Source organism: Mustela lutreola, chromosome 2 (assembly GCF_030435805.1).
Source record: "Mustela lutreola isolate mMusLut2 chromosome 2, mMusLut2.pri, whole genome shotgun sequence".
Classification (NCBI taxonomy): domain Eukaryota; kingdom Metazoa; phylum Chordata; class Mammalia; order Carnivora; family Mustelidae; genus Mustela; species Mustela lutreola.
This window is the reverse complement of record NC_081291.1, coordinates 103373497-103387010: the sequence shown is the minus strand read 5'-3', so window position 1 is coordinate 103387010 and position 13514 is coordinate 103373497. Positions and strand designations below refer to the sequence as shown.

Here is a 13514-nt window from a genome sequence, read left to right as displayed (position 1 = left end):
GACTGAGAAATAATAATTTTTCCCCTGTAATGTGGTGGAGGAGGGAGATTTAAATACATTTATAGGTAGAATGAAAAAATTCAGTGTAGAAGAATCAGAAGAGTCAAAAGAAAGGGAAAATGATGAAAAGAATACCAGAAGAAGCATTATGAAGATTCAAAATGATGGTACTATTCTAACCTTCAAACCTCCTCATAATACCACAGTGCCTACGCTTTGAGCAAAAACGAAATTCAGGAGGTACAGTCATTCAATGATGCCCTAAATATCTGGAGAAACAGATTTTAGAACATATGAGAGAAATTTCAGGTCCATTCCATCTAAATGAGTATAACTGATTACTAAATTATGACTGAAATTAATTGTATGGTATTAAAAACACACCATTCTTTTCACCAGTGAGGCCCTTTCTTACATCATTACCTGTCAAAACCCTGTATGTTGTTCAAGGCCCTGGGGACTGAAAGTGGTACTTCCATTTATCTCTGTTTATCTCTTTGGGAACATGTATCACATTCTATCTTGTATCTTACTTATTGGCATGTGTGTGTGGGAGAGAGGGAGAGAGAGAATGAGAGATTAGGAAATTTATTTGCCTCATGGGGCAACTTGCTGAATAGAGTACCATTCTCAGCCAACTGACAAATTGTCTATAAAATCACATAGGTGGAAAAAGGCTGATTAATCTAGTGTTTATCCTAAAAATAAAGGTGTTAAAGAGACAGAAAAATGTACTGAATTTAACGTTTTGTGAAGTTTTTTTTTTTTTAAAGCAGAATAATAAAATTAAAAAGATTAGCAACAGTAAATGTTGATGAGAATGTAGGGCAATTGAAACTCTCATACACTGCTTATGAAAATGTAAAATGGTACAACTACTTCAGAAAACCGGCCATTTCTCAAAGTGTCAAACATGTACCTCACGTTTGATTTGGCAAATTCCACTGCTAGTATTTACTCAAAAGAAATGAAAATGTTGGGGCACCTGGGTGGCTCAGTGGGTTAAAGCCTCTGCCTTTGGCTCAGGTCATGATCCCAGGGTCCTGGGATTGAGCCCCACATCGGGATCTCTGCTCAGTGGGGAGCCTACTTCCCCCTCTCTCTCTGCCTGCCTCTCTGCCTACTTATGATCTCTGTCAAATAAGTAAATAAAATCTTAAAAAAAAAAAAAAAAGAAATGAAAACGTGTTAACAAAAGACAAATATCTGTAGAAGCTTTATAACCCCAAACTGGAAATAAGCTAATGTCCATCAGTAGGAGAATGGGCAGAATGTGGCATGTTATTCAGTGACTACTACTCAGCAATAAGAAGGATCAAATTACAGAGACCTACAACATATGATGTAGTACTAAAAAAGGATGAACACAAGAGTACACTATATAATCCTGTTTCTATAAATTTCTACAACAAACAAAATTAAAAATAACTAGAGTGTAAAAGATTAGAACAATGGTTGTCTGGAGGTGGGATGGAGATTCGGAAGAGACATGAAAGGATTTCCCAGGGAGATAGAAATATTCTATATCGTGATAGGGATATGTATTCGGTGTTTTTTCTTATATTTGTATTTTGATGCTTTGATATCTTGGAGCCTTGCCGACCCTAGAGGAAAGCCTTTAGGGCTATCTAATTCCCAGAGGTAGCAAACAACTCACCTGCAAGAGTGCTTTTCAAAATCAAATCCCCTAACCCAAAGTCCACACACACTATCGCCTCTGTGGGGCTCTCACACTCAGGGCCACTATCCCCTTGCCCAAATCACCCCAGGGTCTGGTATCAGACAACAAAGGACAGCCCTCTATCCCAGAGCTGCCATAAGTACTCAAGCTAGCCAATCTAAACCTGCTTAGCCTGCTTCTCCAGTTCCTTCCTAGGGAAAGCACAATAAAGGCTCTTGCTCATATTTTCCTCTCACTCCCTCACCTCTGGACCAATACCTATACTTCCCCACGTGGGCGTGGGTGGAGTAGCGTGAACCCTTCTCTTGGGATCTGAGTATAACAAACTACCTTTTCAGTGGCAGCTGTCTCCTGATCTGTTGGCCTTACCATACCTGAAGAGTAATAAAATCTATACTTTAAAAAAGAATGGTTTATAAAAATGTATCCATGTGTCTAAACCATATAGCAAAGATATGTGCATGTTAATATGTGCAAATTTTCCTTAAAAAAGAAAGAACCATGGGTGTGCCTGGGTGGCTTAGTCAGTTAAGTGTCTGCCTTTGTCTCAAGTCACAATCCTTGGTCCTGGGACTGAGCCCCAAGTCAGGTTCCCTGCTCCATGGGGAACCTGCTTCTCCCTCTCCTCCCCATTTGTGCTCTCTCTTGCTACCTTGGTCTCTCTAGGAAATAAAATCTTAAAAAAAAAAAAAAAAGAAAAAAAAGAAAGAAAGAAAGAAAAGAAAACCACAGAAGTAAATTATCAACTAGATGAGTGGATAGTGGCTGGGGATACAGAAAAAACAAGAATGGCAAAATGCTGATATAGTTATTATAACTGGGTGACAGGTACATGAAAGTTCATTACACTATTCCGTTTACTTTGTAGCTGTTTGAAATTTCTCTATAATAAAATGTTTTAAAAAGAAAAGAAAAAAGGTAAAATTAGGACCTAGTGTTTAACTTAACATATTGACCCATGATGGACAGCAGAACATCTGTAGACTTCAGAAAGTTAGAGAAAATATTCATGCTAGACTGTGCAGAGAGGGGTCAAAAGGTCAGAAAGAGAAAAAGTCAAGAAACCAAATGTAAGGTCGTCTAACAGTCTTTCTCTCTAACAGAGAAAAAGGCCTGAAGAGTAATGTCTGTCAAATAACTATTAACCAAATTCCAAAATAAAGTAAATAACTTTATTCAGGAAAGAAAATAGGAAAACATATTTAAACTCAGAGATTATAGGAAGTATTACCCAGGTTTCATCTGGATTAAAAGAAAATTTTCTGTTAATATTAAAATAAGTTCTAACTGTGAATTACTTTAAAAACTTCTCTTTCTTAAAACAATTATCAAATCCCAGATGTCCCTCCATCTTCCAGTGTCTGCTGTCTGGTGATCCAAGATACCACTGCAGACTACAGGTCAGAGTGGGGACTTACAGAAGTCAAACAATACATGAACTTTCTAAAAGAATTTCTCTCTTGGTAGGTCAAGTTGGATGGACCCCTACCCCAAATTAAAGACTAATTTTCTAGATCCTGAGTGTGTACAGTAATGGACAGATACTCTGGCAGCAACACTGACTGACAGATCTATGGAATTAGAACTATTAGAAAAGGAAAGGCCATGGAAGCCATGGAGCTTCCCCCACCCAAACATCATCAAAATATCAATCCCTAAGGTAAATGCAGCAATCAGTGTCATTATCCAAGGCTTATTAAAATATGCACAGACAGTGATTCCTACTACATACCCATTTAACTCTCCAGTTTAAGGCTCCAAAATGAGAGTGTCTTAGAGGAAGACAACAGATTACTGTGGGTTCCAACTGCACACACTTTTCCATATGGAACAATCAACTAATTCCATGACATGTAGGTGCTAATTTGCTAACAATTTCTTCTCTACCTAATAAACAGAGAAAATCAGAAGCATTTTGCTTTTACCTGATAAAGATAGCAGGGCACAGGAGCACCTGGGGGGCACAGTCAGTTAAGCATCCAACTCTTGATTTTGGCTCAGGTCATGATCTCTGGGTTGTGAGACTGAGCCCCATGTCAGGCGCCACACTGAACATCAGTCTGCTTGGGATTCTCTCTCCCTCACCCCCTTCCCCTAGTACTCCCTTGAGCTCTTGCTCAGAAAAGAGAGAGAGAGAGAGAAGCACATTTAGTACATTTACTATATTGCCACCAAGTTATATCAACTCTAAGCCAGAGATTAGTATGTAGCAGGGGTTGGCAAACTATGACCCACAGGTCAAATCCAGCCCACCACCTGTTTTTGTAAACAGAGCTTCACTGCAAAACAGCTTTACCTATTCTTTCACACATTGTCTATGTTTGTTTTTATATTATACCAGCAGAGTAAAGTAATTTCAACAGAGACCATTTAGCCTATAAAATCTAAAATATTTGCAATCTGGCCATATATAGAAAACGTCTGCTGACCCTTGGCCTTTAAGGACCCAACATCTTAACACCTCCTGGAACATTATACTGATCCATTTTGTTGATAACCTCATGCTGCCAGGATCTGAAGAACAGACAGCAGATACCCTGAGATGATACGTGTATGGAAGAGTATGGAAAATAATAACAAAATTATAGGAGCCTCCCACCTCAGTCAAATTTCTGGAGGTTAATGGTCTCAAGTATACTAAATGTAAAAATCAAGATGCTCATTGCAACCCATACCACTAAGAAAAAATATGCTGCTGAGTATGCCTTTCTAGATTTCAAAAGCAACGTTACAAGAAGAACAGACAGCAGATACCCTGAGATGATACGTGTATGGAAGAGTATGGAAAATAATAACAAAATTATAGGAGCCTCCCACCTCAGTCAAATTTCTGGAGGTTAATGGTCTCAAGTATACTAAATGTAAAAATCAAGATGCTCATTGCAACCCATACCACTAAGAAAAAATATGCTGCTGAGTATGCCTTTCTAGATTTCAAAAGCAACGTTACAAGACTTGGGTAAACTGCTTCAACATGTTTACTGAATAACAATGGCTGAAGAGAGCCAAAACAACTGAAAGATCTAGACTGCGTTACAGAACATTTTGCCACTCAGCCCTTATGACTCACGGATCTAATGGTGTTCAAAATATTTGCAGAACATAATGATAATGTTTTGAGTCTGTAGCAAATTCGGAAAGAAGAATCATAAAAGAGGCTCCTGGGTTTTGAAGCAATGACATGGCCCTTAGGCAAAAAGAAAAATGTTTTCATTTCAAGAACTAGTTCCTGTTTTCCTTTTTGGCCACAGCAGAAACTAGTGGCCCTACCATGAACTATCAGGTATATACTATAAACCCTAAGGCGCCTGCTAAAACAAACAAAGAAATGAAGAGGTATAGTAAGTCAACCAAGAACAGAAAAGGATCAAAAAATAATTTAAAGGAAGGAAGAAAAATAGAAAAAGGTGACTAAAAGCAGATGGGATAAAAAGAAAACAAATAATCATGACGGTAGGTTTGAACCCCACTGTATGGGGGCACCTAGCTGGCTAGTCACTGGAGCATATGACACTTGATCTTGTGGTTGTGGGTTCGAGCCCCATGAGGGGTGTAAAGCTTACTTAAAAATAAAATCTTAGGGACGCCTGGGTGGCTCAGTTGGTTAAGCAGCTGCCTTCGGCTCAGGTCATGATCCCAGCGTCCTGGGATCGAGTCCCACATCGGGCTCCTTGCTCTGCAGGGAGCCTGCTTCTCGCTCTGACTCTGCCTGCCTCTCTCTGTCTGCTTGTGCTCGCGCTCGCTCTACCTCTTTCTCTGACAAATAAATTAAAAATAAAATAAAATCTTAAAAAAAAAAAAAAAAAAAAAAAGCCTGGGACGCCTGGGTGGCTCAGTTGGTTAAGCGGCTGCCTTCGGCTCAGGTCATGATCCCAGCATCTTGGGATTGAGTCCCACATTGGGCTCCTTGCTTGGCAGGGAAGCCTGCTTCTCCCTCTGCCTGTGCCTGCCATTCTGCCTGCCTGTGCTCACTCTTTACTCTCTCGCTCTCTCTCACAAATAAATAATAAAATCTTTAAAAAAAAAAAAAAAAAGCCCAACCACATTAATAAACACATTAAATGTAAGTGGCCTAACTGCCTAAACACCTAAATGAAAAGGCAGATACTGTCAAACTGGATTTTTTTCCCCAACAGACTCAACTAAATAATACCTAAAAAGCAACCACTGTAAATAGAAAGACACAGAAATATTAAAAGAAAAAAGACAGAAAAAGACACACTATTACAATACTACTTGAAAAAGTTAGAGTGACTGCATTAATAAAGTAGATTGCAGAACTACGAATATTATTAGGTATAAAGAAGGTCATTTCAAAATGAAAAGGAGTCCATGCATCAAGAGAACAAAACAATCCTAAATATTTAACAAGCTTTAAAATATTTAAAACAAAAACTGACAGAGACATAAAAGGAGAAAGATACAAATTCACAAATACAGTGAGAGTTCACCACTACCTTCTCAATAACTGAGAGTCTACAGAAAATCAGAAAGGATATGAAAGATTTGAACATTATCAACCAACTTGATCTAAATGACATTTATAGAGGTCCACCCTACAATAATAGAATACACATTCTTTTCAACACAGAACACAGAAAAATGGCCAAGATAGAACATATTCTGGGAGAGTAAAACAAGTCTCAATAAACTTAAAAGAATTAGAATCATACAAAATTTGGTATCACACAAATGGGTTAAGTTATAAATCAAGAAATGAAGGATATCTAGAAAAATCTCTAAATTCTTAAAACTATGTAACACATTTCTAAACAATCCATGGATCATAAAAGAAACTAAAAGGGAAATTAAAAAGCATTTTAAATAGTATGAAAGTGAAAATACAATATATTAAACTTTATGAATGTAGCTAATGCAATATTTATAGGAAAATATATACTATTAAATGCCCATTTAAAAAGAAGATCTCAAATAAAAAAATAACCTCCACTTTTTTTTAAAAAATAACCTCAACTTCTGCCTCAAGAACCTAGAAAAAGAAGAATAAATTAAACCATAAGTGAGCAGAAGACAAGAAGTAGTACAAATCAGATCACAAATCAATAAAATTAAAAAAAGAAACCACAATAAAAAGGTCAATGAAACCAAAAGCTGATTCTAAGAAAATCAATAAAAACGCTAAGCTCTAATAAAAATGATCAGGAGAAAGAAGCAAAAGACAAAAATTTCCAATATCAGAAATGAGAATGATTGTATCACTGCAATTCTACAGATATTACAGGGATAAGAGAGTATTAACTTATGCCTCAAAATTCATTAACTTAGGCAAGATGATCAGATTCCTTAAAAAAATCAAACTACTAAAACTCATTCAAGAAACAGATAACTTGAACATTCATCAAAGGAATTGGTTTGTAGTTAAAAGCCTTTCCACAAAGAAAACCAGATGCTCAAAAAGCTTCAAAATACTGAACAAAGAAGAAATAAAAATTCTACAAAAACATTTTCAAAAAAATGGAAGAAAAGGAAATATATCTCCCAATCTACTCTGAGACCAATGTTAATCTGATAGCAAAACCAGACAAAAACATTACAAAAAAGGAAAACTATAAACAAACTATAAACCAATTCCCACATGATGGGGCACCTGGGTGGCTCAGTGGGTTAAGCCGCTGCCTTCAGCTCAGGTCATGATCCCAGGGTCCTGAGATCGAGCCCCACATCGGGCTTTCTGCTCTGCAGGTAGCCTGCTTCCTCCTCTCTCTCTGCCTGCCTCTCTGCCTACTTGTCATCTCTGTCAGATAAATAAAGAAAAAATCTTTAAAAAAAAAAAACCTTGCTAAAGACATTGGTTTTAATAGTTTTTTAGTGGAATCTTTAGGATTTTCTATATATTTTTTCACACTCATCAGGAGTCTGCTTGAGTTTCTCTCTCCCTCTGCCCCCAACTACACTGGCTTTTGCTCTCTCAAATAAATACATCTTAAAAAACAACAACAACAACAAACAACTAAGAGCAGACATTGTTGTCTTGTTCCTGATCTTAGGAGAAAGCATCACTCTTTCACCACTACATCTGAGTATAGCTTGGGTTTTCTGCAGATGATCACATCGAACAAGTTTCTATTCCTAGTTTGCTGTTTTCACTTAGTATTGAAAGACTGTTGGGACTTTTTAAAAATGCTTTTTCTTTATCTACTGAGATAACCATGAGATTTTGTTTTTTAATTCTGTTGATTTTGTATATATTAATTGATTTTCAGATGTTAAACCAACCCTGCATTCCTGGATTAATCCCACTTGGTGACAGTATATAGTAATTTTTATGTGGCTGGATTTGGCCTGCTGGCTTTTTGAGAACTGTGGTCCATATTCATATGATATATTATTAGTCTGTAGTTTTCTTTTCTTTGGATGTCTTTATCTAGTTTTGTATTAGGATAATACTGGCCTCAAAGAATGGGTTGAAAAGTTTTCTCTCTCTTCCATTTTTGGGGAAGAGTTTCTAAAGAATTGGTTAATTCTTAAACTGGTAAAATTCTCCAGTGAAGCCATTTCAAACTAGGGTTTTCTTTGTCAATGGTTTCTTTTTTTCTCCTTTTTCTTTTTTAAAAGATTTTTATTTTTAAGTAATCTCTACACCCAAAAGAGTCCCATTCACCCATTTAGCCAGCCAGGAACCCCTGTCAGTAGTTTCTCTCTTTCTCCCCATTCCTCCCTTTTTTGTTTTTTACTATTTCCTTTCTGGAATTTATTTTTTTTTTTTAATTTGACAGAGAAGAGTGGGCACACACAAGTAAGGGAAAAAGCAGAGGGAGATGGAGAAGCAGGCTCTTGTCTGTGCATGGAGCCCAATGCAGGGCTTGATCCCAAGAACCCAGATATTGTCCTGAGCCGAAGGCAGATTTTTAACTGTCTGAACCACCCAAGCAACCCCATAGTTTCTTATTAGTAATTTAATCCCTATTCTTGGATACAGCTTATTTATTTCTTCTTGAATCCATTTTAGTAATTAGTGTATCTCTAAAAATATGCCCATTTCATCAAAGTTGTTTAATTCATTAGCACACAACTGTTCAGTGTTCCTTTAAAATCCTTTATTTTGTATTGTAAGATCAGTAGAAATGTCCTTTCATTTCTGACTCAAGTAATTTTTTTTTCTTGGTCAATCTAGCTAAAGGATTGTTAATTTTATCTTTTCAAAGAACCAGTTTTTGGTTTTATTGATTTTTCTCTATTTTTCTATTTTCTATTTAATTTTCATTTCATAATCTTAATTATTTCCTTCCTCCTCTTTATTTTAGGTTTAATTTGCTTTTTTTTCTATTGTCTTTAGGCAGATCATTATTCATTTGAGATCTTCTTTAAAAAAAAAAAAAAAAAAGGTATTCCTAGCAATAAAATTTCCTCTAAGTACAACTTCAGCTGCATCTCAGATTTTGTTATATTGTGTCTTCATCTTCATTCATCTCCCAGTATAAATTCTCCTTTGATTTCTTCTTTGACCCATTTATTATTTAGGAGTGTATTGTTTAATTTCCACATATTTGAGTCTCGCAAATTCTTTTAACATCTAATTTCATTTCACTGCAGTTACAGAATATATTTTGTATTATTGTTAGCCTATTAAATTTATGAAGGTTTTGTATTTTAATGGCTTAGCATAAAGTCTACCCTACAGGAGAATGTTCCACATATGCTTAAGAATATATTTTCTAATGTTAACTGGAGCATTCCATAGCTATTAGATTTAGTTGGTTTATGGCATTGTTAAAATCTTCTGTTCCCTTGTTTATCCTTTGCCTATTCTATCCATCATTGAAAGTTGGGTATTCAGTCTTCAACCATTACTGTTTAAGTGTCTATGTCTCCCGTCATTTCTGGTAGATTTTGTTTCATGTATTTGAGAGCTTTGTTGTCAAATGCACCTATATTTTTATAATTGTTACATGTTAATCAATTATAAAATGTCCTTCTTTGTCTCTAGTAGCAAATTTTGTCCTAAAACCCATTTTGCCTAGTATCAAAAAGCCACTCCACCTCTCTTTCAGTTACTATTTGCATTATATGTTTTTTTCCCTTTAACTTTCTTTTTTTTTTTTTTTTTAAAGATTTTATTTATTTATTTGACAGAGAGAAATCACAAGTAGACGGAGAGGCAGGCAGAGAGAGAGAGAGGGAAGCAGGCTCCCTGCTGAGCAGAGAGCCCGATGCGGGACTCGATCCCAGGACCCTGAGATCATGACCTGAGCCAAAGGCAGCGGCTTAACCCACTGAGCCACCCAGGCGCCCCAACCTTTAACTTTCAATCTATTTCTACCTTTTGATTTTTTTAATCCACTTTTATAATTTTCAACTTTTGATTGGAATGTTTCATCCACTCACATTTTTAAATCCAATCTCATTAATTATTGACAGTGATCTACATATACCATTTTACTTATTTCCTTATGTGTTATGCCCTTTTTTGCTCTATTTCTCCTTTAGTCTATCATTGCATTAAATGTTTTATACTGTAGCACTTTAATTTCTTTAATGATTTTCACCATTTTTTAAGTGATTTACTTAGTGGCTACTCTAGGACTTCACATATACGTCTTACCAGAAATATCTTCATATTTATACTAACTTAATTCCAAAGAGCTACAGGAACATTACTCCTATAAAGTGCTATTCCTTTTCTTCCCTTTTTGTGGTATTGTTGTATACAAATTACATTTATAAACATTACAAACCCCAAAATACATTGTTAACAATCATTACTTCACATAATTTTATGTCTTTTAGAGCAGCTAAGAGGACAGCAATTTTTTGTAAGTTTTATTAATATAAATTCTTATCACTTCTGGCTTTCTTCATTTGTTCCTGTGGATTCAAATTATCATCTAGAGTCATTTCTTTAGCCCAGTGAAGTTTTGCTCCCATCCACCTCCTGTGTGCTGTTATGAAAAATATGTATTACATTTCTATACATTATAGGCCAACAATACATTAGTTTTATATACTTACTTTTTATATCAGTCAACAAAACAAAGAAGAAAAAAATGACTGTCTTATAATTACCTTTACTGTTGTTCTTTGATTTTGTTGGTGTGGATTCAAATTACTGTCTAGATCACTTGTCAGCCTAAAGAATTTCCTTTAGTAATTCTTGTAATATGAGTCTGCCAGCAACAATTCTCTCAGCTTCTGCTATCTGCAAATGTCTATTTCACCTTATTTTTGAACGATAGCTGTGCTGGATATAGGATTCTTGACTGATACTTTTTTCTTTCTTTGAGCATTTTGAACATGTTGTCCCACTGCCTCCTGATTGCCACTGTTTCTGTTGAGAAGTCAGCTGTTAATCTTACTGGGGTTCCCTGATAAGTGACAAGTTGTTTTTTTCTCTCACTTGTTTCAAGATTTTCTCATTCTCTTGATCTTCCAGATTTTTAATATGATTCATCTATTTGTGGACCTCTTGCATGGTTATTTGGAACTCAATAAGCTTCCTGGAGGAGTAATATTGTTGAGTAAATCCAGAAACTTTTTACCCATTATTGCTGCAAATACTTTTTCTGCTCCTTTCCTTCTCTCCTCTCCTTCTGGTTTTCCCATCATGCATAAGTGTGCTTATGTGCCCCACATTTTTGTGAGGTGCCCCACATTTTTGTGAGGTTCTGTTCATTCTTCTTCCTTCGTTTTCCTCTGTTCTTTGGATTGCAAGATCTCTTCAAATCTGTTAACTTTTTCTACTGTCAGTTCAATTCTACTTCTGAGCCTACTAGTAAATTTTTTTATTTCAAGTATATTGGTTTAATTCCAGAAGTTCCAGCTGGTTCTTTTTCTTTATAATTTCTATCTCTTTATTGATATTGTCTATTTGATACAACATCATCATACCTTCATTACTTCTTTAATCATGGTTTTGTTTAGTTCTCTGAACATAGTTACAATGGCTACTTCAAAGTCTTTGTTAAATCTGATATCTGATCACTCTCAAAGGCAGTTTCTATTGCCTGCTTTTTTCCCCCCTCATATATTCGTATATGGATTATACTTTCCCCTTCCTCTACACGTCTTGTATTTTTTGTTGGAAATTGGACATTTTAGAAAACATATTATAACAACTATGAGTACTGATCCACCTCCTCTCTCCTGGGGCTTGTTACTGGTATTTGCCTGTTTTCGTGTTTGTTTCCTGATTGACTGGATTATTTTACTAAAATTTGCATCTCCCTTTCTCCTATAATTTGAATTAATCAACTGAAGAAATGTGTTCAGTCCTGAATGCCACATTTGAAGAATACTAACAAACTAAAGCACACACAGAAGCAGCTTCCAGGATGGGGAGGGTTTCAAAATGTCACAGAACAAAAGGCTAAGGAAACTGATTATATCTGCAATTAATCAGAGTAATAGGATAGAAAGAACACAGAGCTGCTGATTTCAAAGTTCTGAAGTGCTATTCTGGCATAGCTGACAAGCAGAGAAAAAGTCAGAGAACAAACAAGTTGGAATTACATAGAATTTTTTAAACAAGCAATTCAACAATGGCATATGCTACCTTATACAATAATGAGGTTTCCATTTTTAAACAGAAGTTCTCTATTGTCACAACTGTTGAGTATGGTATTTCTTGTTTGGGAGGGTAGGTTTGGGTAGATAATCCCATTTTCTGTGATAATCAAGAAACCTGGCCTTGAATGTAGCCATTCTGATATAATGCAAAACACTTACATGTACATAAATATATATTACAAATTAACTATTATTCACTTCTTGAAAACACATTATACAGAAATATTTAAGAAACAATTAAGAAAAATTCTTAACCATGTCCCTAGCAGAGTTCCTCTCAGAGTACTATTTAAAGTATTTTCCTGATTAGTCACATATCTGGTAGATTACCATATAAATTACTGGGAGAATTACTTTAAATTTCTACATTCTCTCATGTACTTGCTTTAAAATATTAGAATAAAGTAATTAATTTACAAGAGTTACTCAGTTCTTACAAAAGTTTTTTTTAATGAAATAGTTTGTAACTGAGATCCATAACTCACCAGAAGAAATCTTACCACCACCTTTATAGTCAATAGCAAATGCAGATGTGACTCCATTGGCCGACCCCAGTTCACACATGGAAATTTGATAAGGGGGCCTCAGCTTGATTTCCATCTGCATGTCAGACAGATTTATCTTTGTTGAAAGAGACCTGGGATTATTATATCGCTGCTTGGTCCTCTGAATGAAGTTATCTATGCAAAATAAAAATAAATTTCCTTGCAGTCATTTGTTAATTAATTTGAGAGTGTGATGTTTATAGAATAAATTCTGCAGATCAACAGTTTTATTTTTTGTCCAAAATTACTAAATCTGGGGCGCCTGGGTGGCTCAGTTGGTTAAGCAACTGCCTTCAGCTCAGGTCACAATCCTGGAGTCCCAGGATCGAGTCCCATATGGGGCTCCCATCTCCACAGGCAGTGTGCTTCCCCCTCTGACCTTCTCGCCTCTCATGTTCTCTCTCACTATCTCTCTCTCTCAAATAAATAAAATCTTAAAAAAAAAAAAAAAAAGCTACTCAATGTGTCATGGAATATTCAAATATTATTTGTGTTTAATAGTTTATATATCATGGAGTCATCAGTGTTTTACTCCAGAAATTATATTCTAGAAATAATTATAAATAAAATACGGATTTAACACTTCATGGCTGTGAGACTTTCTACTATAATATTCCCTTCAAGGAATTACTTTAAATAAAAAAACAAACCAAATAAAGCAGCTTTAATTTTAAACCAAAGTCTTAATTTTTATACGGTTTCATCTCTCATAAAATATTGTCTTGTAAATACATAAGAACATATGCTGTAAGTTGCATATTCTT

General features: G+C 35.5%; 1 protein-coding gene across 5 annotated transcripts in view; it reads right to left on the bottom strand.

Annotated features, from left to right (window-relative positions):
* Positions 1-13514, bottom strand: part of SEC22A (SEC22 homolog A, vesicle trafficking protein) — a 65830-nt gene that overhangs the window by 33472 nt on the left and 18844 nt on the right. For all 5 annotated transcript variants that reach the window (XM_059162863.1, XM_059162866.1, XM_059162865.1 and 2 more), the window contains exon 4: positions 12691-12885. In XM_059162863.1, the coding sequence (XP_059018846.1) occupies positions 12691-12885 (195 nt within the window). The remainder of the gene's footprint in view (positions 1-12690; positions 12886-13514) is intronic.